General features: G+C 47.9%; 1 protein-coding gene across 6 annotated transcripts in view; it reads right to left on the bottom strand.

Annotated features, from left to right (window-relative positions):
- The window catches only part of RBM39 (RNA binding motif protein 39), a 503,417-nt gene that overhangs the window by 265,143 nt on the left and 211,050 nt on the right, over positions 1-27,224 (bottom strand). For all 6 annotated transcript variants that reach the window (XM_078652224.1, XM_078652226.1, XM_078652225.1 and 3 more), the window contains one exon: positions 6,607-6,684. In XM_078652224.1, the coding sequence (XP_078508350.1) occupies positions 6,607-6,684 (78 nt within the window). The remainder of the gene's footprint in view (positions 1-6,606; positions 6,685-27,224) is intronic.

Here is a 27,224-nt window from a genome sequence, read left to right as displayed (position 1 = left end):
TTTGGGATCAACAGGATCTGGTAGAAAAAGTTCTTCCTCAGGGACAGCTTTCGGTACCGACTTTTTCGGATCCAAGCGTGGTTTGGCTTTGTGCTCAGAGGCCTTAGGAGGTGGTTTTGTGTCCTTTGGCTTAGTTATGGGGCTAGAAATCTTTTTCGGTTCCGAAGATTTTGGTTCCGAGTGTTTCGGCGTGGAGGTGGTCGGTACAGACTTCTCGGTGCCGAAGGCGCCTGCGGGACAAGGAAATAGGGTTTGCTCTGTGCAGAGCTACTGGAAGGCTTGTCCTTTATGTGCAAAGCCGAGCCCGAGAGCAGGGCTTCTGAAGTTTGTTTTCGGTCGTGACTGGGGCTACAGGCGAACTCTTGACCAGGGCCGCCTTTTTTATCGGGTGGAAATGGAGTAGGGGCAGTTGTACTCACTCGTTGACCAAGAGTGATGTGGTTGTCTGAGCCGGAGTCGTCTGCTTCGAACACAATTTCAAGGTCTTCAGAATCCTCCTCCGGGACATCGGGACCTTCGAAGATGTCTACCGGTGCCTGAGCTGCTCGCTGCGCCACAATGTGTCGTCTGGCTGTAGGATCACGAATGGTTTTCTTTGATCGAAAAAGGGTGCAGGCTTAGAAATCGTTCTGGTTGTGCAAGGGCGACAGGCACAGGTTACAGACCTTGTGATGGTCACTGTGTGGAAATATTGCTCCACACTCGGGGCATTTTTTAAATGGAGTACTTTCCTTGAGCTGTAGGCCCGAAAGGCATCGATAGGCCCAGCGGCCCACGTAGACGACCGGAATAGAGTAGTTGACTTGGCGTCGAAGATCACGCGATCGAAAACAATACCGTTGAGTTGCAGATTGTTTTTTGGCATCGAAAAGGTTTGGAAATACGGTACCGAACCAGAATGCAAAAATTACATCCGAACCCGATGGCTGAAAAAAACAATATAAGGGTGAGTCGATGCCCATGCGCACTATCGTCCAAGGCTGGAGTCACCTATCTCGTGACTACAAAAGACTTCTTCCAAGACAATTATAATGTGAAAATATCAAAGCCCAACACCAGATGGCGATCTATGCATAGTGTACAATCTGCAGCTCATATGCCTCGAACAATTTGTCTACCTCAGTGAAAAAGGTTTCGTAGTACTGCCTGTCCAACAGCTTTTTATTTATTTTATTTTGAAAGTTTTATATAGCGCGAACAAGATCTTTGCAGATATCAGAGCGCTTTACAGAACAGGGAATACCAAACAAGAGAATGAATACGTGAGGGAACATAATAGTACAGGTGAATCAATAATGCAAGTACATAGTCAGAATAGTAGGTGAAAACAATAATAAAGGTAAAACACAGCTGTGTCGGCTCTGTGCGATGACTCAAGGCAGTAATGTGGGGAGAACGTGTGGGTCGTCTTCCACGTTGCTGCTCTGCAGATTTTGTTAAGAGGTACTCCGGCAAATCGAGCAACAGAAGCAGAGATGCTCTAGTGGAGTGTGCTCATACAGTTCGTGATAAAGGCTTGCCAGCCTGGTCATGGCAAAACTATCGCATTTGCTACTCATCTAGGTATGGTAGCTTTGGTGACTGCAGTTCCCTGGCAGTTTTGACCGTAAACCACAAACAACTGATTTGTTTTGCGGATCTCCTGTCCGTTGCAAGTAAAACTTGACATCTTTTCATGTTGAGTGTGTAAAGTTCTTTCAGCCGGTGTGGACGGGTTAGGGAAAAAAGTTCTGAGGACAACCGGTTCATTCAAATGGAATTGAGAGGGTACTTTTGGAATGAACTTGGGGTTTGTTCTTAAAATGACCTTATCATTAGAAAAACGCAGGAAAGGATGAGATAGTTAACGCTTGTATTTCAGTAACCCTTCTTGCGGAGGTGAGAGCCACGAGAAGGGCGACCTCTCAGGATAAGAATTTCAGTTCCGCATTATGTACAGGCTCAAAAGGTTGCCTCATCAACTGAGACAATACTACATTTAGTTGCCACTCTGGAGGTGGAGCCTTGATAAGTGGAAAAGTCCTAAACAGGCCTTTCATGAACTCTTTCATGATTCTTGATGACCATAACGAGGGTCAGTTGGGCAATCGCCTGTAGCTCGATAAGTGTGTGTGTGAGACCAGATTTCGCTAAAAAGAGTAAATAAGGTAAGATTTCTTCAGCAGCAGAGTGAAAAGGATCTAAGGCTTTGCGTCTGCACCATATACAAAAACGCTTCCATTTAAGTTTGCATTCTCTATTGGTGCTGTCAGCTCTTGACTTCGCTATAATTTCTTTACAGTCCTGGTCAATGTTTAGGTCTTTAAGTTGAAAGAATTCAGGAGCCAAGCATGTAGTGCAGTGTGGCTGCTTCCGGGTGACATTGGTCCTGGATAACAGTGTTGGCGTTGGGAGGAGCCGAATGGGCATCGCTGACAACAGGAGTTCTGAGTACCAGTGTAGCCTGGGCCATCTGGGGGTTATGAGCAGAATGCGACAACGTTCCCGCTTGATCTTCGTGAGAACCCTGGGAATCAGAGGTATGGGGGGGGGAAGCGTACGCACAGATCCCTGACCAGCGCATCAAAATCCCATTCCGCAGAGATCCTGGGAGAGGGAATCTGCTTGCGAAGAATCGGCATTTGGAGTTGATTTGAGTCACAATGAGATCCAGTTCTGGTTTTCCCCATGACGCAAATATCCTGTCCAGCTGTGATTGGTGCAGCTCCCACTCGTGATAACCTTCTTATGCTCTGCTCAGGGAATCTGCTAGGGTATTTCTTAAACCTGGGACATGTTCTGCTGTTAGAGATTTTGTGGAGCGTTAGCCAGTCCCAAAGTTGTTGGGCATCTTGTGACAGAGATAGGGACTTGGTTCCTCCCTGTTTGTTTATACAGAACTTGCTTGTGGTGTTCTCCATGCGGACTAGAACCGAGCAATCCTGAATCCGTGGGAGGTAAGCTTGGAGTGAGAGATGGCTTTCAACTCCAGTCTGTTTATATGCATTTTGCATTGAGCTGCGGACCATTTTCGTTGGAACTTGTAGTTCCTGTAAGTGTCCTCCCCATCCTTCCATCTGTTGTGACAACGTAGTCTGGAGAAAAGAAAGTCCTTTGGATAGATTGGATTGCTGTGCCCACCAGAGGAAAGCTTCTTTTATTAGCGGAGTGATCTTTACTAGGTCGTCGAAAGAACCTTTGGTCTGTAACCACTGGCATTGCAACTCCTCCTTAAGATGTCTTGTGTATAGTCGAGTCATTGGCACTAGGTCTATTGCCGAATGAAAGCATTCCCAGTAGAGATTTAAACACCCTTACAGAAACTCACTTTTTTCTGGACAGTTTTAGTGCTAGTGTCTGTAATCGTTGCTGTCTTTCCTGGGAAAGGAAGCCCTTGTTCCGAATAGTGTCCAGAAATGCTCCCAGAAAACACATTTTCTAGCTTGGAATGAGTGAGGAATTTTGGTAGTTTAATGTAGGGCCTAATCGGTGAAACAGGGAAATGCAATCTTCCGTTGCTGCTTGCACTAGATGAGCTGATGGCGCTTTCAGAAGCCAATCGTCTAGGTATGGAAATACCGGATGGCTGCTGTTTCTTAAAGCAGCTGCTACTGTAATTTTGTGAAAGTTCGTGGAGCCGATTTGAGACCAAAAGGAAGGACTCAAAATTGGTAGTGGGCACCAGCCACTGTGAACCTTAGGAACTGTGTGTTTCGGGTGAATAGGGATATGAAAGTAAGCGTCTTCGAGATCCAATGACGTCATGAAGTCGCTACTGTTGAGATGACGCAAGATGTCTGCCAGAGTGACCATCCTGCATGTTTGAGTCTTCAAGAATTATTAGCTCTGAGGTTCAGGATAGGCCTCCACTCTTCAGGTTTCTTGCGAATACGGAAAAAACAGGAGTAGACACCTTTCCTCCTCTGCCAAAAAGGGATTTATTTCTATGGCTCTCTTTTGAAGCATGATCTTTGCTTCCCTCTTGAGCATATTTAGACAAGGGGGGGTGCAAGGGAGGTATAATCTGAATATACTCCAAGGTATGGCCGATACGAGATCTAGGACCCACTTGTCTGAGGTGATTTTGCTCCACTGGTTTAATGCATGGAGAGATTCACACCTTTTAAGGGAAGAGACACAATCACTGGTATCTGGCTGAACTCATTTTTTGCGGCAGGAGTTGCGGCCTTGGGATGTTGGCTTCAGTCTTGAGCCTTGTCGAGAGAAACCAGCTGTAGTTGGTTGACTGTTATATTGCGGATATCCTTGTCGGGGCTGGTAAGACCGATAGGTCTGGGAACGCTGGTAATTACTTCTGTAGTTTGAGAACCTCCGGCCCGAGCTCCCCGAAAAGGAACCTTGCGGTACTGAAGGGTACCTAGAGCTCTAGCTGTGTCAGTATCTTTTTTGATCACAGTCAAAGCTTCATCAATGTGGCTGCCAAGAGGCTATCACCATCATAAGCCATATCCAAAATTTTGGATTGCACTTCCGGGCGGAGACTTATCGCTCTCAGCCACCCCTGACGTCATTAGACGGCAGCACTCGCTAACTGCCTAAAACTGGTAGTGGCAATGTCCATAGCGATGTCAATCAGTTCTGATGCCGCTCTTTCTCCTTCAGTGATGTTTAGTAAACTCATCCTTATTTTCTTCCGGGAGTAAGGATTTTATCTGCCCTACATCAGACCATAGCTGACGATCGTATCTGCTCAGGATTGCTAGAGCGGTTGCCACCCTTACAGAAATTGCTGCCATTGACAAACATTTCTTTCTGATGGTGTCAAGACATCTACCAGCCTTATCAGGTGGGAGGTAATAGGAGCGGACGTATTCTTAGAGCGCCTCTGAGCCGCCTGAGAGATTACAGAATCCGCCTTGGGGTGACCTGTTAGACAAGCCGGAGAGTCCTTAGGGGCTCTATATTTTTATCCAGTCTCTGCAGTACAGTGATCACAGAGGCAGGTGTTTATCACTTTCACCCCTTCCTGCCATTTGTGATCGATGATAGCTCTAGACCTCATACTTTTTCTGGATTATTCCTTAAAGTTAAACAGAAATCAGTCTTCCTGATGTACAAGAGTCGGTAGGTGGAACCTAACAGCAGCCCTGTCCATATTATGGAAACCTCCTATGTCTTCAGGAGGTGAATCCGAAGGGCAATGAGGTGGCGGTCAGGAATCTCCCCTCTCCCTGCTCTACGTCCGAGGTAGCCGCGTGCTCTTATGGGGAGAGAGAGAGATAATGGGAATTAGCATCACAGGAGGCAGCAGCGGTGCTGAAGCAGGTGAAATCTTCGTCGACAGATCTGCCGTCAACGGTGGTATTATTGCAGTCGACTATATCATCGTCGATGGTGTTGTCGTCAATGCCATCGACGATAGTGTCGCTGTCGGTGCAGTCGACAATGGTGTCGTCGTCGGCGATTGTTTTCTCGATGACGAATGCTTGCTAGTCGACAGTGCGGTCGACATCGAGGCTTTTGGTTTGGATGCCCTCGACAACGGAGGTGTAGTCTACGATAAATGCAATGTTGATGAGATAACTTCAACGGCAAGTCTTGAAGGTTCTATCTTCGTCGACGGTCTGGAAGATGACAGTTAAAGTCGTGGAAGTAGCAGGTAAGGCTTTTGGACTTGAGGTTTTCTTAGCAGATTTGGTTTTAGAAGTAGCTGCAGATTGAGGGATGAAGTCCCCAAGACTTGTTTTTTCTCCTGATTAAGGGATTCTTTTGCCATGTGAGATTGTAGGTTGCTTCCTTTTCTCCTCAGGCTGTCCCCATCAGGCGACCTCGGTCTCTGAAGAGACTGGGAGGAAGTATCACTTTCTGCATCTGAATAGGCGTCATTTTTTAATCATAATAAAAGTCGTCCCACTATCCCACAAGGTTTTAGTAGGGAAAGTGCGGCAGATCTTAGTGTCTTGCTTCATGCTTTGGATAAAGGCAATAAATATAGTCTTTGTGGGCATCATCAATGTGAACCTTCTTCCCACAGGACTGGCAAGGTCTGAACAATCCCTTAGAAGCAGACATTTTCCTGATAAAGTATAAGATATACACTTATCTGAAATCAATGAAGAACTGAGCCAGGCTCAACGAAGTGCGGTGAAAATCTGAGGAACTCCGCTTCTCTTGAGAAGGTTCTAGAGGGTGCTGGTGTCCGATTGGTTATGAGTTTGTTTGGTCCTTTTTACAAAAAAAAGACTAATAGGCTATACAATGCATGTTTGCAACTGATGGGCCGATGATTTTTTACTATTTACTGCTATGTTATTTGTACCATGGGACTCACACTACGACTATGGGGAATGATTCAGGCATGTGAATCTATGAAAGATACCCGAATACTGCATAATCAAGCATGTACATATATGAAAGATTCAACACTGGAGAACTAGCAGAATCAAAAGGATTTATTGAACAAGAATCCGGTACATATTCAATAAAACTAATCGCAATTCATCAATTTCATAACCAGAATAATTACGAAGTTACATATTTAAAAGATAACCAAATGGTTATTCATAGCGAAAATAAAAATGGTATTGTCAAAAGAACATGGTTAGAACTAATCAATATATAATGAGGCAATATATTTTGTCTTCAAAAGCCAATGAGAAATCTTACCCGCCACAGCTCCAAATGCCAACGATCCACTCATCTGAAGAGCTTGCTGTGCTGCTGGTGGAATCTGTAAACCAGTACCTGTTGAACAAATGCATAATCTTTAAACATGATAAAAGGTGCAAAAAGGGACATTTAATATATATTTATTATGGTATGTTTTATTGTGACAAAACATTGGAATCCATTTTGAACTTCCATAAGCGATAAGCTTTTAGACCATTTTCACTTTTTTTTTAAATCATCAAAAGGTTACTTGTAATCCTAGTTCTCCATCATTGGTAGTCTAAGGTAAGCAGTTGCAAAGGACAACTGCCCATGGGTTATGAAGGTAAACCCAACAAGAACATGAGCACGAGTTAAAGGGGCGAAAATAAATAACCCTTCAGAAAACGCATAACCGTAGGAGACGTAAATAAGGAGGAGCTTATGGACAGAGTGGTATTATCAAATGCGACGTATTGTATCCCACCGCTGAACCAGTAATGTAGAACACGCTGACTTCTTATTTAGTGGGCCAATGTAGGGGAACACTACGCAAAAATTCCAAACAACCCTTACTGGTTTACAGGGCTTACTTTAATAATAAACCCAAGTACTCTTTGTGGTAGTGTAATCGAGCAGCTTAGGCTCATCAGAGAGGAGTGTTAAGAATTTGGTGCACACTCAGTCAATAAAGCTACACACTCCAGAAGAAACTTGAAACCAATTTAGAAAAATACAGATTTTTATATAATTTTAGACATCAAGATAATCTGAATCAGCTAAGTACATTTGGAGATGTAGTGCTTGCGCTGTCTCTTCAAGACATTAGGTATTCAGGTATGGATGTTAAGTTACGCCCATATTTTCAATTGGCTCCTGCTACTGTCCTTTGTAAATGGTGGCCTTTGATTCACTCACTCAAGAACTGAACCCTATGCCAATTGTTTTTGTATACATTTGTTTTACTCTTATTGCTAGAACCTAGCAATCCTGGCACAGGTAAGTATACAAATACTTTGCAGTAGTAAATTACTTGTATGAAAAGTTCAAAATTGCAGTATAACTTGTACTGATTTTGGTTACAGTTTAAGTAAGCAGTTTGCAACACTTAGCAGGTATAGAACATTAGAATGAAATGGCTTTTTAGGTATAATGCAATTAATTACTTTTCAGATTACTTTTGCTAACACAGGGCTGGATCCTAGATTCAGCACTGGACATTTCCTGAAAACAGAGTAAATTAGTTTTAGTTAGAGGTACGATTTTTAAAGAATATTATTGTATTTAAAAAGTTGACAATTAGAAACTTTTTCACTTAAGAATCACCAATGTTATCCTAAGGGAGGAAATTCACTTAGCAGGTAAGTTACTTTAACAATACTTTTCTTACTCAGTGCTGGATACCTAGATTCAGCACTGGGACATCTCCTGAAAACAGTTGAGAAAATGTGCTATGGGTAATCGGGTGATTTTTAAGGAATATTCTCAGTTTTCAAACTTTTAGAAACTTTTTGGGAGGAAAAATGTTATTCTGTGAGGTAAAAGAGGTTATCGGTTTCCAGGTAGGTAATCGGTCTTTGGAGTTAGGGTCCTGGGGTAAGACTCGGGGGTCTCCCAGGGTCAGTGATGCACTGTTGCACCCTCAGCGGCACTCGGGCGGCCTGGTTCAGAGAGTTGAGGCCCAATGTTATCCTATGGAGGATAGGGGGGCTCCGGTTGGTGACTGCTAGCAACCTTTCTACGGGGTTGTGGGAGCAAAGCTCCTAGGGTTAAGGTCAGGGCAAGTCGGGGACAAAGTTAGCACAAAAGGGGCACCCTCAGCTGCACCAGGGCAGCCGGGTGATGTTTTGAGGTCGAGTGCCCTGTTGATTTCAATGGAGATACTCCGGGACAAAGAAACACTGCTCTGGTCACGAGAGGGGGGGTTCTCTGGATTGAGGCTGCAGGCGTCGTCTGGAGGCAGGTCAGGGGTCGCCGGATCTTGGGTCAGGATCGCTGGGGGGACCTCCTCGTGGTGTTTTTCCACACAAATTCTGGCCGGGCTTGGCGGGTGCAGAGTGGGCTGGATTTGCAGTTTCTGGCTGGCACCAGAAGCTGCAGTTCAAACAAGTCCAGTGTTCACAGGAGAAACAGCTTGGAAAGTGAATGCAGGCAGGTCCTCCGGGGTTCTTGAGGTTGCTGTAAGCTGGACACGCCGGGGTTTCGCAGGAGCAGGTTCGAGGGGAGACAAGCCTGTAGGGCTGGGGCTGGGGCCAAGTCAGTGGGCGTTGTCCTCTTGTTAGCTCTGCACAACTTCATGTCCTTCTCTTTTCTTGTGGTTGCTGGATCTGAGGAAGGAAGGTTCAGGGTGCCCCTAAATACTAAATTACTAAATTTCGGGGTGTTACAAGTAGGTAAAGGGCAGGGACCAATGGGTCCCTTCCCTGGGGTGGGCACCCCCCCTATTCTGCCACCCCAGGAAAGGGGTGGGGGGGTAAGAGACAGGAGCCTGTTCCTGGTTGGCTGGGTCCCCCCATCCTCAAAGTGACGGGGACTCTAGGTTATGCTTCCCCTCACCTTCCCCACCTTAGGGGTGGAGTTGGCAGAGGTGGGCACACCTCGCTCCCTCACTTGTTTTTCCCCAACGGTTCTCCCACACAAAGTGGGGGGCAGAACCAGTGGGGACCAGTTGCTGAGAGCAGCAAGTGACCGGGGGAAGCTCACAAAGGCGGAAAGCCTTTGAAGCTTCTCCTTCTTGAACCCTGCCCATCCTGGGGAAGGCGGCTTTGCACCTCGTCCCAGGATATGCATTGTTTCAGGCCCCGTGAGCAGCAAGCTCTAGACCCAGGGGTCCATAAACATGTCTGGTGGTGGCAGCCAAGGCAGCCACTCAGTCAGGTCTCTGGAGGTTGGTAGAGTTTCAGGGGGCATCTCTAAGATGTCCTCTGTGGTGCTTTTTACATTAAATCCCACACTGGCAGCAGTGTGGGTTTAATGTGCTGAGAAGTTTGATATCAAACTTTCCAGTCTTCAGTGTGGCCATTATGGTGCTGTGGAGTTCGTGATGACAAACTCCCAGCACCATATACTCTTAATGGCAGTACTTCACTTACAGTGCCCAGGAATGGACCTGGGTACTGTAGGGGTACAGGGCTCATGCACCGGTACCCTCACCACTGGCATAGAGCACCCAGCTAGACGGGTGACTGATGTATGCCAGGGCAGTGGTTTGTGGGCATGGCACACAGGGATGTGTGGCATGTTGATTGTTCACTTTTCTCTGCACCAAGACTCGCAGCCTGCAAAGGCAGTGTGTGTGTGTCAGGGTACAGGGCCTCTAAGGGTGGCACAGTAAGTGCTGCTGCCCTTATGGGCCATCTCTGGTCACAGTGCCCTGGGTACCATTTCACAGGGGCTGACCGGTGGCCAGAGATGCCAATTGGGTTTAGGCTTCAATGCAGTTTTAGGGAAGGAACACAGGTCCTGGGTACCTGATTGGCAGGAGCCCAGGGCACACTCAGTTAAAGCATATCAGCAATTCATCAAAAAGTGGGGGCATACCATGCAGGAAAGAGATTGAACTTTCTCACAATTAGTCAACAGGCTTAGGAGTCCTCCTTTTCTCCTGTTGCAACCTCCAATGAGGACTGCCCCTGTTGCATGTGTTACTCTACATGTTTTAATTACAGCTAGTGAGCACTATTTTCTCAAATCACTTTCTCCTGCCTGCTGTTAATTACCTGTAAGGCCCCAAAATCTAGTATTTAGTGCCAACCCTGAACCTTGCGTCCTCAGACAAGAACCGACCAGAAGAAAAGAAGGACTGAAGAAGTTGTGCTGCACTAAGAAGAGGAGGGTGCCCACTGACTTGGCCCCAGTCCTACCGGCCTGTCTGCACATCGAACCAGCCCCAGCGAAATCCTGGTGTGTCCAGCAGCCAACAGCCCTCAAGTACCCGAACACAAGGAGATGAACGGAGAGCTGAAATGTTACAGACACTCACAGATCTGGGTTGAATCCATCATCGTTCTTAAGCTCACTTCGTCACCCCAGTTCAGACTCAGTTATATGCAAATCAGTCTCGATTCTGTGTCTCATGGGAACAGTCCAACAAGACCTGCCAAGCCTTTCCTGGACCGCAAACAAGCATCCCGGGACGGATTCGGGGTAACACCAGTCATCAGCCAAGCTAGCTTGAATCCTGTGGAAAAGTGAGCAAGGAACCCACGTCTGGGCATTCCCTGCCAACCTATGGTAAGGACCTTCTGCTGAGAATGATGAAGACCTCTCAGATGAAGAAGTTGAGGAAGGGGATGGGATAACTACTAACCCCCACCCCACTTCACAGGGAGAGAAGGGCCCAAGTCCCCTTCACTCCAAGAATAAACCTCTCAGCACCTAGAGCCCACACAGGTGGATCAGGTGCTACTGAGGACAGCCTCAATGAGGAGAACAACCTTTTAGCAAGGTTGACCAAAATATTGAATCTAGGGACATGACTCCTGACTCTAGAAAAAGAGAGCGGCAATGGGCTTAGCTGACATCAATGGTGGCAGCAATTTACTAAATAAGGATAAAGAACAATCTTATGATTCTAAAATCCCCAAACGGATTGCCCCTAAATATGAAATAGTGATATCACAACATGGTTCACAGCCTTTGAGAGGGCTTGCGAAATGAGAAAAGTGAGAAAGTCACACTGGGTTGCTCTCCTTTGGAAACTGTTCACTGGTAACTGCAGGGACATACACCTAACCCTTCCAGGGGCAGATGCTGGGTCTTATGACCTCATGAAGAGAACTCTGAGGGATTTGGACTCTACTGAGGAATACAAAATTAGATTCAGGTGAGCTCACAAAACCCCAAAAACAATCCTGAATTGACTTAGTTGTCTACTCAGTTAAGACATTAGTTGGTTGGTTAACTGGAAATGTGCAGGGTTTCAAAGGACTTCACAGTTTGTTTATGAAAGAACATATTTTAAATAATTACACTAATGTAAAGTTACATCAGCATTTGGTAGACCCAAGTCTAATTTCTCGCTGAGAATTGGGAAAGGCGGCAGACCACTGGGTCAAGACATGGGAGACAAAAACAGCCACTGGGGGTGACCAAAAGAAAGGGATCACAAAACATCCCCAGGGGAAGGTGGTGAGAATCCCCTAGATAAAAATGCTGAGTATGCAAAAAGGCCACAAAAAACTGCACAGGGGATGGGCCACAAAAACTGCACAGGGGATGGGTCCCAAAACTCTTCCCAGTCCAATAATAGGTACAAGGGAAATAACTTGGATCCTCTGGTGTAACAACCGTAAGAAATTGGGAAACAACTGGAGATGCTACTTGTCCTATCAAGAAGCCCCCTAGTCCCCCTACAGCTACTCCTAGTGTAGTCAGTCTGCAGATGGGATCAACAGTGTCCCAGAGCAAATCAGGTTGCACACTGAAGCAGTTCTAGTCATGAAGGGTGAAGTTGAGTTTGCCACTTTAGCTTTGTGGCCGCCCAAATTAAAGTAGTATCTGCAATACCCCTGGATCAATGGGACTAGAATGGAAGCCCTGAGGGACACAGGTGCCAGTGTCACTATGGTGAGAGATGCACTGGTTTCCCCAGAGCAATACCGGATTGTGAAAATGTACCCAGTCACCAATGCTGACAATGTTACTACTACCCATGCCATGGCAACATTTGACTGGGGTGGGGGTTACTGGCCTGAAACAGGTAGTGGTAGCCCAAAGCGTCCAGCTGGCGGTCTGCTTGGTAATGACCTGGAAACCTCAGCATGGTCTGAGGTAGAATTAAAAACCCATGCAACAATGCTGGACATCCCTGAGATGGTGTGTGTAAAGACTAGAACACAAAGGCGAAAGAAGGGTGAACAAGAAGTGTTGGAGCCTGAAAGAATGGCCGAACCTTTCAAGAGGAAATGTAAGAAGACTGGGAAACCTTCTATACAGCAAAAGAATCAGGATCAGTCTCGTCAGAGAGTACTTTGGAACCCCAGAAGGAACTGAGCCTATGGAACTAGACCCTTTCAAGGCTGAGCTCTTAGGCCCAGGGGGACCCTATAGGGAAGAGCTGTGTTTTGGGCAGGAGACCTGCCCAACTCTTGAAAGCCTAAGGCAGCAAGCTGCTGCACAGGAAAAGGTAGATGTTAGTGGTACCACAGAGACTATTGGGAGGAGGGACTACTGTATACTGAGGCCAGAGGCCCCAACCCTGGAGCCACTACGAGAGTAGTAGTGCCTCAGAAGTACAGGGAGTTCTTATTAACTTTAGCTCATGACATCCCCCTAGATGGACATCTGGACCAAACCACAACCCGTAAAAGACTAGATTAGCCACTTTTACTGGCCCCAGATGCCTCAGAGTAAAGGTGTTTGTCAGCTCCTGTGTCACCTGTCAAGCCAGTGGCAAAACAAGTGGACACCCAAAGGTCCTCTTGATTCCACTACCAGTGGTCGGGGTTCCCTTTGAAAGGGTAGGTGTGGACATAGTGTGTCCACTTGAACCTCCCACAGCATCAGGAAACACATTTATACTTGTGGTAGTGGAACAAGCCACTAGGCCCTCATTGGTGTCTTCACCTGGGTAGGGTTTCATGAGGAGGTGGTTTCAGACAGAGGGTAAAACTTCATGTCTGCTTACCTAAAACATATGCGGAAAGAGTGTGGAGTGCAGTACAAGTTTACTACACCCTATCACCCACAAACCAATGGTCTTGTAGAGAGGTTTAACAAAACATTGAAAGGCATGATTATGGGTCTCCCTGAAAAACTCAAAAGGAGAGGATGTCCTCTTACCATGCTTACTTTTCGCTACAGAGAGGTGCCTCAGAAGGGAATAGGGTTTTACAACTTTGAACCTCAGTTTGGCCATCCGGTTAGGGGACCACTCTGTCTTGTAAAAGAGGGTTGGGAGAAGGCTCTCCAGGAACCCAAACAAGACATTGAGGTCTATGTACTAGGCATAAGGTCCAGAAGGCAGAATACATGGAAAGAGCTTCCAAAAATCTTGAGGCCAGCCTGGAGCTCCAGAAGCACTGGTATGACCAAAGAGATGCACTGGTAGAATTTCAACCAGTGCAATAGGTGTGGGCTTTGGAGCCAGTGGCACCAAGGGCTCTCCAGGACAAATGTTGTGACCCTTACCCCATCTTCGAGAAGAAAAGCAAGGTCACCCACTTGGTTGACCTGGGCACAAGCGGGACACCCAAAAGGGTGATCCATGCGCCACAAGCAAAAAGCTCCAAGAGGTGAGCTGGAGGTGGTCCTTTAGGAGGAGAATTGAGGGAATTTTACGAATTCTAGAACATGGCCTCTGGCTACAATATCCAAGACCCGTTTGTCTGTTGTGTGACCAATTTGAGTAGATACGGGAGATTCTTCCTCCAACTTTTGAAAGGGTAAGCGGTAGAGCAGGTGGCAGGTATCACTGCTTCTTGGGTGTATCACGCCCGCGTTAAGTCGACTTCCTTCTGTTTTGCGAGAAGGAGGTAGATGTTTGCTGTCTGAAAGATTGTTGGCGCTGGGAAGAGTAAGGAATGCGTTACTCACATGTAACTACAGTTTTCCAGTATTGGTATCTTTCATAGATTCACATGCCTGAATTAGACATATATACATAGTAATGGGCCAGAGGCCTCATTAGTAACATATCCATGACCTTTTGTGAAAAAAGGACCAAACTTGGCAAAGACAATCAGCTATCACCACCCTTGGAACCTTCCTGGAAGGAGCTCTAGTTCCTCAGATTTTCATAAGCACACTGCCAAGTAGATGTATTGCTGAGAGAAATAAAGTGAGCCCTTCCAGGGAAGGTGGGTGGGTTGCATGTGAATCTATGAAAAGATACAAATACTGGATAACTGCAGTTACAGTTAAGTAACGCATTCCTTATCCAGTATTAGGGTAGCTTTCATAGATTCACGTGCCTGAATCAGAGTAGCAAGAAATGATGAGCACATTTCGAATGGTACAATATGAAAGATCACCAGATAATAACATATCAATCTGGAATGCAAAAGGTACCAAAATGCAATATCAGAAAGAAATGTGTGTGTATAGAAGAGGAAGGTGAGATGAAGAGGGAAGGCTCACCTCAAGTGAAATAGATGACGGAGCACAGCTTGTCCCACTGCTGCATCTTTCATGAGTTCTGTATCCAAGCAGTAATGCCTGGTGAACGTATGCGGCGTCTTCCATGTTGCCGCTCTGCGAACGTCTATAATGGGCACTCCAGCAAAGAGCGCCATGGAGGTCGAGATAGCTCTAGTGGAATGAGCCCAAACCTTGGAATGCAGGGGTTGCCCTGCCTGCTGGTGACAGAAGGTAATGGCTGCAGAGATCCACGAGAAATACTTGCTTGGTTAATGGAAGTCCGTTCCTAGGTCGACTGAAAGAGACGACGAGTTGGTTAGATTTGCGAAATGCCTTAGTTTTGTCAATATAGAATTTAAGGCAACGTTTGAGATCGAGGGAGTGGAGAGTCCTCTTCTGCCATTTGAGGACTTGGATAGAAAGAGCGCAAGACTGTGCTCATTAAGGTGAAAGTCCGATGGGACCTTGGGTATAAATTTAGGATTGGTCCTCAGGATCACTGTCGTGTTTGAACTGAAGGAAAGGGTCCTGAATTGAGAATGCCTGAAGCTCACTCACTCGCCTCGTCGAGGTAAGAGCCAGTAGAAGTGCTGTTTTCCAGGAAAGATATTTAAGATCAGTTCTATGTACCGGCTCAAAGGGATGTTTCATAAGCTGAGCAAGAACTGTGTTAGATTGCCAGGTAGAAGGTAAAGTCTTCACTAGAGGGAACGTTCTGAACAAGCCTTTAAGAAATTGTTTAGTCTGCTAGACCAAAGAGAAGGGCCTGCAGAGGATCTTCCGAAACGAGATATTGCTGCCAAGTGAACTTTAATGGAAGCATGTGCAATACCTGAGTTTGCCAGATGAAGATAAGGCAATATTTGTTCCGGAAAGGAGAGAGAGGGTGTATCTTTTTAGATTTGCACCAGATGCAGAACGTCTTCCATTTCAGGGAATATGTTTTGTTGATATGGTTAGCCCGAGCCCTAACAGCCCTGTTGCAAAGTAATCCTGCCCCAACTTTTTGCTGCCTGGAACTGGTGATAACTGACTCTGACTGACCCTGGGCTCTGTTTAACCAGACCCAGGGCCAGTGCCAAGCCAAAAGGAACACATTAGAACACAGTGAAGACACCCAACATACACTAGGGTACACTATAGTATGGGGGGTACCCCTGTAGTTGGCATGACCTACCACCTAAGCCTCTAGTATGCAATAGGGCAGGGGATTGAAACTACCTAGAAGTCTCCAGTATCCTGGGGCATGGCAGTTTAGAGGCCAGCAGATTCTCTGCACCAGCATGTGAGCAGTGCTGAACCCAGAGGTCAGTTTAAAAGCTGCACTGGTGGCCAGGACAGCTTTTTAAACCTTAAATTGTGCCCAAACTCGACTTTGGGGGTAGGGGCCCTTAAAAATTAAAAACCTACCGTGTTTTTGCATATTAGGGACCCCCAGGGTCACCCCTAGGTATCCCAGAGGTGGGGGGGGTCAGTTATCTATAAGGAGCGCCCTTATAAAATGAGTTTTTAGAAGCCTGGGTAAAGTGAAATTTTACATTTCACTCCCCACATTGTCTTAAAGAGGTGCTCAAATTCGACTTTGATGCTGGAAGAATTGGGTAAGGGTGATCTGCAATATTTCTGCAGATTCAGAACCCCTGAAGTCTCCCCTAGTTGCACAGGGGTGGGGGTCCGGTAGAAATTAGGGAAATACTTATAAAATATGGTTTTATAAGCCCTGGTGCTACAAAAGTGGCGCACGTCATTTTCCCCATTGCAAACCCCATGGCCCATAGGTTAACATGGTAGGAAGTGATTGATTAATAAATATTGATAGGAGAGGACTAACCGGACTATTCAAAGACTTCCCAGAATGGTCATATTAAATTCAACGATATTATATTGTTGAATTTCTCCTAAAGTGTACATACAATAAGTTATGGGACTTTCTTGTTTGTAAGTCCAAATTCAGCCTTTCAGTGGTATGCCCTGATTGGTCAGAGTTAAGTGGAATAGCCAGGCTGCTGGGAGGGCAGTTATCTGTTCTATAGGAATGCCAGGCCAGGAGGTGGCGTCGTAAACTACGCTCTTCAAAGCCAAGAGGGGAGGCCTGGGTTTTAGTCCACTATGACAGTCATGACCCAGAGTCAGGACTAGGCTTAAGAAAGGTATTTGCAGATGTTACTGGGATGGTCCATGGAAATGAGATATCCCAGGGGGTGTGTTTAGCCGGCTCTTACCTCCTTGCTGGAAAATTATTTTCGTTTTGGTGTCATTTAAAAGATAAAAATATTACCTATTTTTATAAATTGGTGTTGGATTTTTATTTTGTGTTTTGTCTTAATTATTACCTGAAATGGTGTGTTTAAATGCTTTACATACCTGTCTTTAAAGTTAAGCCAGTCTGCTTGCAGCCACGTTACCAAGGGTTGAGCAAAGGAATACTTTTCTAAGACCTATGCTGAGTCCTATCATGTGTTAGTGGCCTTATTGCCAGTGGCAGACCTACATTTGCCCCTGCCAATAACCCACTTTCCAACAAGCCCATCATTTGAGTGATGCTGGATCCGGATGTTGGACTTGCTGCTGGTTCATTGAAAAAGGGAAACGGCCTCAACAGGATCGGCGGTTCCAATGACAGGAGATGAAGCTCAGTGAACCAGTGTTGGCGCGGCCATACTGGAGCTATCAAGATAAGTGTGCGATGTTCCGCCTTCAACTTCCTGAGGACCCTGGGAATCAGGGGAAATGGAGCAAATGCATTCGCAAAGACGTTAAACCATGCGATCGAAAAGGCATTCCCCAGAGACCCCTTCTGGGGACGCCAAGCTTGCGTAGTGTTGGCATTTGGCGTTCTGTTTGGTTGCGAAAAGGTCCAGGTGAGGAGTGCCCCATTGGGAGAAAATGTGATTGAGAAGCTGCTGATCCAACTCCCACTCGTGGTAAACTGTTCGCTGCCTGCTCAGTGAGTCTGCGAGGACATTGTCCATTCCTGGGACGTACTCTGCACGAAGGGAAATGTTGTAAAGGAGCAACCAGTTCCAGATTTTCTGCGATTTGTGAGATATCAGGGAACGGGTCCCACCCTGTTTGTTTAGATAGTACATTGTCGTGGTATTGTCTGTCCGCACAAGCACTAGAGAATTTTTTTTCCGTGGGAGGAAAGCTAGAAGGGCTACCTATCCGTGGGAGGAAAGCTAGAAGGGCTAGGTAGACAGCTCGAGGAGATTTATGTGTAGCTTCCGCTTGGAAGGGTACCACCATCCGCTTATCCGGAGCTCCTGGAGGAACGCTTCCCCAACCTTCCAGGGACGCATCTGTTGTAAGGATATGTGGAGAAGCTGGAAGCAAGAAAGGCAAGCCTAGCAAAAGGTTGAGGGTGACTCCACCATTGTAGAGCTTTGACCATGTGAGAGGTAATGCGGATGACATCGTCGAGCGATCCTGTACACTGGAGCCATTGAGCTGACAGCGCTTCTTGGAGGTGGCACATGTGAAGGCGACAGTGCGGAACGAATAGTTTCTTACCTGTCTGTGTAGTTTTGCAGCTTGAAGATCTTTCTGGATTCACTATGCTGTGCATATTCCTTAATCTGGTGGTTGGGTCCGGAATCGTAGTCTTTTTTCTCTTTTTTTTTTTCCGTAGCCCAGGTGGGCGTCGACGTCCCACCATTTGGTGTACCTTCGGTGACGACGGCATGCTTCCGGCGGAAGCTACCACCCTTGGGCGCCATCTTCGGATTCTTTTTTCTGTCTTTTTTTTTCTTTTCTGTGTTTGTAGTGAATCCATGGCTATGTTTGTTAATCCTTTTTTCAACGTAATTCTTTTCACGTATCTTGTAAGCTTGAACTTGCTTTCTTTTCTATGTGTTTCCACCTTCTCCAGCCTCATCTTTCTGGCGGAGGCGGGTGGGTTCGCTAGTGAATCCAGAAAGATCTTCAAGCTGCAAAACTACACCGACAGGTAAGAAACTATTCGTTTTGCAGCGTGAATCTTTCTGGATTCACTATGCTGTGCATAGATTTTGTAGCGGTTTTCGTTACTTTTGTGGCGGCTGGGTGGAAGATGAGCGTTGGTTGTTGAATATATGTTGAAGCACCTTTTGTCCTACTTGTGCTTCTTTGTTCATTTGTACATCCACGCAATAGTGCTTAGTGAACGTGTGCACTGAAGCCCATGTTGCAGCCAGGCATATGTCCTGAATTGGTGTGTTGAAAAGAAAGGCAATTGTTGCTCCTTTCTTCCTGGTGGAGTGGGCCTGCGCCCCTACTGTTAGCTCCTGGCCCACTTGTTTGTGGCAGAATTGTATTGTCTGTGCGATCCATCGGGCTATGGTGTTTTTAGTCACAGGTTTGCCCATGTAACTGTTTGCGAAGGATACGAAGAACTGTTTTGTTTTCCTGTGTCCCTTCGTCCTTTCATTGTAGTGCATCACAGCCCTTCTTGCGTCTAGAGTGTGGAGCGACCTCTCAGCGCTTGTAGTGGGGTTTTGGAAGAAGCTAGGGATCTGAATACTCTGGTTCATGTGGAACCTCGACACCACCTTTGGCATGAAGTGTGGGTCTGTTCTCATCACGACCCTGCCAATGTGTATCTGATGTAGGGTTCCTGCAGTGTGAGTGCCTGTAGTTCGCTCACCCTCCGTAGCGAGGTGATTGCTACTAGAAAGGCCGTTTTCATTGTTCGCATTTGCAGTGATGCTTTGTGGATGGGTTCGAAAGGTGCTTTCATGAGCTCCGTTAGTACCACATTTAGGTTCCAGGCCAGTGGCGGCATTCTCTTTGGTGGCGCTATTCTTTTTGCCCCTTCCAGGAATCTTTTTACGACTTGGGATGTAAAGAACCTTCTCCCTGTTTCTCCTCTTGTGTATGCCACAATCGCTGCCAGGTGCGCCCTCAGCGAGGATGAGCTTCGCTTAGCTTTAATTAGGTGCGTGAGGTACCTTAGCACTGTAGATTCCCTGGTCAGTTTTCTATGGAGTTTTTTCTTGCAACACCATTGAGTGAATCTCTTCCATTTATCCCCATAGTACTTGTGTGTGCTGGGCCTTCTTGCCTCTCGCAGCACCCTCAGGGTGCTCTCTGGTAGTTTTAGATGTGCGAACTCTAAGTCCTCAGGAGCCAGGCTGAGAGGTTGAGACTCTCCGGCTCTGGGTGTAGAACTTCTCTGTTTTCCATGGAGAGTAGGTCTCTTCTTTTTGAGAACTTGTAGGGGGGGGGGGGGCTGCGCCATCTCCATTATCTGAGAGTACCAGGTCTGCCTGGCCCATTGTGGTACCACCAGGATGAGCGCCATGTTGCTCGTCATGCATTTGTTGAGAACCCTGGGGATCAGTGTGTAGGAGAGTAGGGTCTGCAATCCTATGATCACCCAGATTTTTGCTTTTTGCTTCACTGGTTTACGACTTTCCCTGGCTGTGGGCCTGCTAATCAGACCCACAGCCTAGCTGTTCTCTCTATTCCCAATTGTACCAAGGTACTGAATTGGCACTGGGCCCTCTCTGAGTCCCTGTACCCAGGGCTGAGGTGCACCCAGAGGTCTCCCAGGGGCTGCAGCATGCATTATGCCACCCCTGGGCTGACTAACTAAACAGACACAACTGGCTGCTTGACAGCTGGGAGCAAGGTGGTGTAATCACCCTTTGCTTTAGATATAGTATACCTATATCTAAACCTAAAATGGACACACAGATCTCCTATCAGTCCCTCCTATGGCAGGCCTTAACAATCCTGGAGGCAGAGTGCTTGGAATCGTGTGAGATAGTGCTCTGGCATGAGCTGAGCCTGTCTGCGGCCTTCGGGATCGATCCCTTGACCGTTTCCATGATAGCGTCAGACCATATACTCTTAAGTGCCTTATAATCCTCGCGGTTATGGTAACTTTGGTCTGACATGATCTAAACATGTCGTGTAAGGTGTCATACGCTTTGGAATACTACCCCCTCGCCAGTTCTGGCGACGGGGGTAGCATTCCACCCCTCTAGAGGGAGAAGACATGTTGGTAGCTGTAACCCCGGTTAAAGTTAAACACAGCCTCAGCTCCACAAAATGGATGCTGCCACCAAGACACCAGTCTGCCCTCCTGCTGCTGGGAGTCCTTCCAGCAAATGGAGGCCTGGACAAAGGGTTTCCTGTCAGGGGCGGTGCTAGCACCATCCCAGACAGGATTTTGTGTATCCAAGGTAGGCAGGGCTGAAAGTAAGTGACTGCAAGTGGCACCCCGGTGCTCACTGTGCATATGCCGGCTCAAACCAGTTCCTGGGGCACACCAGCCCCTGAGCTGGGGAGAGACCGGACAAAGGAGAGGGGTGTAACCACCCCCCTCCTAGTTCCACCCCTAGGGCAGGACTTAGTCGCGTGCCAGACCCTTTTCTCAGGATAAAGGTAGGAGCAGGCCCCCTTCCAAATTAGATCATCTTTGAATCCTGAAACTACTTTCCACGAAAGGAACTCTCGACTTCTTCTCAAGATTTCTCCCTTGTGACTAAGGAGTAGTCGCCCTGCAGCAGCAGGCACCATCCAAGCATAGCGGTTTGCTGTAAGTCTCTCCTCCGGATCAAGACTGCCCAGCTCGACGAGAACCGGCTTCCCTGGCACCTCTGACCTCTACCTGCATCATCAGCCCAGCTGAGATTCGTGGGTGTGACGAGACCTCGAGGGACCGGCCATCTTCAAGACTGCACATCGCTTGCCCAGCACGACCACCGAGGGATCCTCGAGTAAGTGCTTTGGGGTTTGAGAAGCCCCAACCCTGAGCAGCTCCAGCACCGAAGTCCAGCCCCCTTGCATCCACGAGATCTGCGTGGGGCCCTTCCGCTCTTTGCTGCTCACCGCGTTGTCCAGGTCACTTGCCCGTTGGCTAGTGGCCCTTCTGAAGATGAACCACGACGACAACACCGCTGGTCTGGTTGCTCCAGACTGGCCCTTGCTCCCCTCCAACAGAGGAGCACTCCGGACCCTCTTGGTCCACTCCAGACGCCATTTTGAGTCCACAGCGTGGGCTTGCATTTGCCAAGAGTTGTTGCCCCAATCCTGGGTCCAGCGACGTCGACAGCAGACACCTTCGTGGGACAGCTCGCACCTCCATCCTGGTCGCCGACAACGCCTCCTGGTCCGAGAGACTGCAGAGCCCAGCGTCGCCCACTCACGTGGTCGAGGTGACTTCACCCGGTGCCATCCTGGTGCCCACCTAATCACTGGCTAGTGATTCAGGACTTGGTCCCCTCTGCTTACAGGTATCCATCTTCATCGATCAAGGCTTGGATCACCACGAACTTCATCACTGGTCGCCTGCCAGCAACAACTTTCAGGCTCCATAGACTGCAACGAGGATTCCCAACGTCTTTTCAGACCTATGCAGCCGCAGCCCCTGGGCTAGGTAACCTGAGCATTTCGGTGCTCCAGCATAGCTTAACTATCTAAGTGTCCAGATCTTTTTTCGTTTCAGCTCTTCCTAGTCGGGTTCACCCGAGAACACTAACTTTGCATTTACTAGCCTCCATAGACTCTGTCCCGCATCCGCGTGAGAGTGCACACTCTGCACCCGATCTCCCTAGGCCTCCTGCTTGTAATCTGAAGGTTCAGTAGAATAGTCCTAGCGATCCCAAAGCCTCTGAGAATAGTTACTTACCTGCTATTAATTCGCATTCCACTTTTGTAGTATATGGTTTTTCGTGCCCCTCGAGCATTTGTGTAAATTGTGCGACTTTCAGTATTTCTTTAAGAGTTTTGTATTGTGCTTAGCGCCCTGTCCTCATAAAGAGTCCAGGGTTGTTGTGTTATAAATAAATATATTTTATTTTTATAACAACTTGTGTGGTGTCCTTTCACTTGGTGTTCAAGGGGTAAATGTGATGGTAAAACAGCTGGCTTAACACGCCCTCTAGAGTTTAGCCTAAAGACTGCACGTGTCCATGCTACTAGGATAGCTGGTCTATCAGGTTGACTTACAACCAATCATCAATAAGGGTTGTTTGGACTGATACAAAGTGCTCACTAGAATAGTGAACATTATATATCAGGCCAACTTCTCACACAGTGGTATCGGGGGAAAAGCGTAGGCAAATGTTTTTGACCAGCTTATCCATAGGGCATTCCCCTGTGATAGTGCCTCTGGTTGCCTGGATGCAAAGTATTGGCATTTTGAATTTCGGCGGGTTGCAAACAGGTCTATTGTTGGTGTGCCCCATCTCCTGAATAGTCTCTATTTCCTGAATATTGAGTTCCCACTCGTGGGACGCTGAAGTCTGCCTGCTGAGCCAATCCGCTTCTACATTGTCCTTCCCTGGCAGAAGTATGGCTAACAGGTCTATTTTGAGTGGTATTGCCTATCTCCAGATTTCCTGTGCGAGGCTTGACAGAGGGAACGATTGAGTTCCCCCCTGTTTGTTTATGTAAAACATCGTTGTGGTGTTGTCTGTTTGTATCAGCACCTTCTGGCTGTACAGGTGTTTCTGAAAGGCCTTGAGGGCTAGCAACACTGTTTTCAGTTCCAGGTAATTGATTTGTCTGACTGCATCTGTAGGGCTCCACAGACCCCTCACTGAGCCTGTTCATGTGTGCGCCCCATACCTTTTGGGATGAGTCTGTGGTGATGGTCACTGTTGGGTCCGGTGGTGTTAGAGGCTTCCCTACTGTTATTCTTTCCTTGGTCCACCACCTTATTTCTTCCTGCACCCTGTGCGTTACAACCACTAGATCCTCCCAACTTCCTGTAGCTTGTGACCATTGCTGTTGCAGCCACTCTTGGAGTGGTCTCATATGTAGGCGTACATTGGTGACCAGGTGTATGCATGATGCCATCATCTCCAAGATCTTGCTCACATTCCTCACTTTCAGAGCTCGCCTCTTCTGGTAGTGACGTTTCTCCCTCAGTAGGCTGAGTGTTCTCTTCTCGCTGGGTAACACCCTGCATTGGACGGTGTCGATTTGAGCTCCTAGGAAGATTTTCACTTGCTCTTGTTCCATTGAGCATTTTTCCCAGTGGATGGAGAATCCCAGGCTTGCTAGCGTTCTTGTGACCTGCTCTGCATGATCCTTGCATGTCCTGTAAGAGCTTGCCTTTACGAGCCAGTCGTCGAGGTAGGGGTACACGTGTATCCCATTTCTTCTTAGATGTGCAGCCACTGCCGCGAGGCTTTTGGTCAACACCCTTGGTGCGGACTTTAGGCCAAACGCCAGGGTCGTGAATTGGTAGTGATCCTTGTTCACTGTGAATCATAGCATGTGCTTGTGCTGCCTGTTCATGGGGACGTGCAGGTACGCATCTTTGAGGTCTATGGTGGACAAGAAGTCCCCGGCCTTTATCTGTGGGATGACCTCTTGTAGGGACGTCATCTTGAATTTTTGAGTCTTTACGTTTTTGTTTAGGAACCGAAGGTCCAGGATGGGTCTTAGACTTTCGTCCACTTTTGGCACCAGGAAGTAGTTTGAGTACACTCCCCTGTTCCGTTCTTTGAATGAACCTGTTCGATGGCCGCTTTGAGGAGGAGTTCTTGAGCTTCCTCTTGGAGTAATCGCAGCTCTCTTCCGGAGTGCTCTCTTTTCTTTGGCTTTCTGTTTGGTGGTCTCTTTTCGAACTCTATGCAGTATCCGAACTGCATAATGTTGAGTATCCACTTGTCTGTTATTTTTCTCCACACCTGGAGAAAAAATCTCAATCTTCCTCCTACTGGCGTCACATGTTCCTTTGTGTCTTGTCCGTATAGCCCTCTCCTGTTTGTTTTCCAGTGCTCCTCCCCCGGAGGATTTGAGTAGGAGAGCACCTTTTTCCGTGTGAAGTCACTTAGAGGGGGGTTGTTCACCGCCTCTCCTTCTCTGGCCCGTCCATTTTCTCTTGATCGAAAGGACTGGCCCCTGCCCTGGTAGTTCCAGTTTTGCCTCTGCTGGCCCTGGTGACTTTGGTTGTCACTCTGTTGTCCCTGGTGGAATGCCTGGTGTGATTGCCCTTGCTGGCTTCCACCCCTGCCGTAGGAGTGCCCCTTCTCATCCCCCTGAATTGCAGGGCCCCCATGGACATTGCCGTCAACTGGGGCGCCGAACAGTGTTTCACCGTTGAAGGGTGTGCTCAGGATGTTGTTCTGAACCTCAGCCTTGAAGCCTGAGATCCTGAGCCAGGCTTGCCTTATCTCTGTGATGCCTATAGCCATCAGTCTGCTGGCTGTTTCTGCCCCATCCAAGGCTGTCTTGAGGCACAAGTTAGCGATGCTTTTCCCCTCTTCCACAAGGTGTGATGCCCTCTCACGGTATTGTTCCGGGAGGTGCTTGAGCAATTGGCCCATCTCATCCCAATGCTGGTATTGATGTCTGTTCAGGAGGGCATTGGAATTCGCTGTAGGAGAGTGGGGTCTGCAATCCCATGGCCACCCCAGATTTTAGCTTTTTGCTTCACTGGTTTTCGACTTTCCCTGGCTGTGGGCCTGCTAATCAGACCCACAGCCTAGCTGTTCTCTCTCTAAATTCATAACCATGTACCCTAGATACATTTACCAATTGGTACTGGGCCACCTTATCAGTCCCTGTACAGTATACCTTAGGTATCCAGGGCATAGGTGTACCCAGGGCCTACCAGGGGCTGAAGCATGTATTATGCCACTCCTGGCTGGCCATCTAAACAGACAACTGGCTGTACGACAGCTGGGGCAAGGTGGTGTAATCACCCTTTGCTTTAGATATAGTTCCCTATATCTAAACCTAAAATGGACACATATATTCCTATCAGTCACTCCTATAGAAGGCCGTATCAATCCTGAAGGCATAGTGCTTGGAATTATGTGAGATAGTGCTCTGGCATGAGCTGAGCCCGTTTGCAGCTTGCGGAACCAAGTCCTAATAGCTGTTCCATGATAACGCTATACCATATACTCTTAAGTGCATTATAATCCTCGCGGTTAAATGCCAACTCTGGTATAACATTATCAAAACATGTTGAGTAAGGTGTCATACGAATTGGAATACTAACCCCTCGCCAATTCTGGCGACGGGGGTAGCATTCCACCCTTCTAGAGGGACACGACATGTATGTAACTGTGAACCCCGGTTAAAGTTAACTCGAGCCTTGGCATCACAAAATGGATGCTGCCACCACAGACACAAGTCTGACCTCCTGCTGCTAGGAGTCCTTCCAGCGAGGGAGGCTTGGACAAAGGGTTTCCTGCCTTGGGAGGTGCTAGCACCACCCCAGACAGGAGTTTGTGTATTAGGTAGGCCCGGGCTGAAAGGAATGAGACATGCCTGGGGCACACAAGGTGCCCTGTGCATACACCGGTTCCAACCAGTTGCTGGGGCACTCCAGCCCCAGCTCTGGCAGGAAACCGGACAAAGGATTGGGGGAGGGACCTAGTCAGTAGTGCAGCCCCCTTTAGCAGGATAAAGGTAGGAGCTGGTCCCATTCCAAATCAGATTAATCTTGACAACTTCCACGAAGAACTCTTGACCTTTGACCTCCTGGCCCTCAGAAGACTGAAGAATCTCCCCTATGGTCAGGGAGTGACCATCCTGCTTCGCAGGCACCATCAAGCTTCTGTGCGGTTTGCTGCAAAGTCCTTCCTTCCCGGAATCAGACGACCCAGCTCAACGAGACCCGGACCTCCAGACCCCTCTGACCTCTACCCACATCCACAGCACAGCTGAGACCCGTGGGTGCGACGAGCAACGTGGAGACGGCCATCTTGAAGAAACCTGCACAGCGCTTCCAGCACGACCCCAGAGGGTTCCTCGAGTGAGTGCATTGGGGACTGAGAAGCCCCACACCGACGCAGCTCCTGCACCAAAGACCAGCCCCCCAGCATCCCCGTGATCTGCGTGGGGCCCTTTTGCCTGGTTGCTGCTTTTCCTGTTGTCTGGTCACTTGCCGGCTGGCTAGTGACCTCTGAGACGACGACCCGAAGATTTCGACCCTGCTAGTCTGGTCCCCCAGACTGGCCCTTGCTTCCTTGTGGAAGAGAAGCACCCTGGACCCTCCTGGTCCACACCAGACGCCATCTTTGTTCCACCGTGTGGCTTTCACTTGCCAAGGCCTGTTGACCAGATCGACGATCCAACACCGCCATCAGCAGCAGACTACGTGGGACAGCTCGTGCCTCCAGCCTGGTCGTGAAGAGCAGCTCCTGGTCCGCACAGCTACAGAGAGAAGCGACCCTTCCTCCACCTGAACGCGGTGACAGCCCCTGGTTCCCTCCTGGTTCCAGCACCGTCACTGGCTAGTGACCGAGACTCTGTCCCCTTCCCTTTCAGGACTTCTCCTTCCTAGTTCCATCCTTGGAACCACCGGACTACTCCATCTGGCTGCCTGCCAGAAACTCCTTGTTTCAGGCATCACCGGGATCAACGCAGCCGACCAGACACCACTTCAGCCCTATGCACCCGCAGCCTGTGGGTTAGGTAACTAAAATTCCTAGGTGCTGAAGTCAGTGTTCACTATCCTAGTGTCCAGGTCCACTGTTTTCCCTCCATCCAGCCGGGTTCGTCCGGAATCCGTAACTTTGTAAACTGTAGCATCCATAGACGTTGGTACGCATCCCGCGTGAGAGTTTCCACTCTGCACGTGAGTCCCGTGGGCCTCCTGCTCCTTACTC

Source organism: Lissotriton helveticus, chromosome 7, assembly GCF_964261635.1.
Source record: "Lissotriton helveticus chromosome 7, aLisHel1.1, whole genome shotgun sequence".
Taxonomy (NCBI): Eukaryota; Metazoa; Chordata; class Amphibia; order Caudata; family Salamandridae; genus Lissotriton; species Lissotriton helveticus.
The sequence above is the reverse complement of the archived record's forward strand: the minus strand, read 5'-3'. Positions and strand labels throughout refer to the sequence as shown.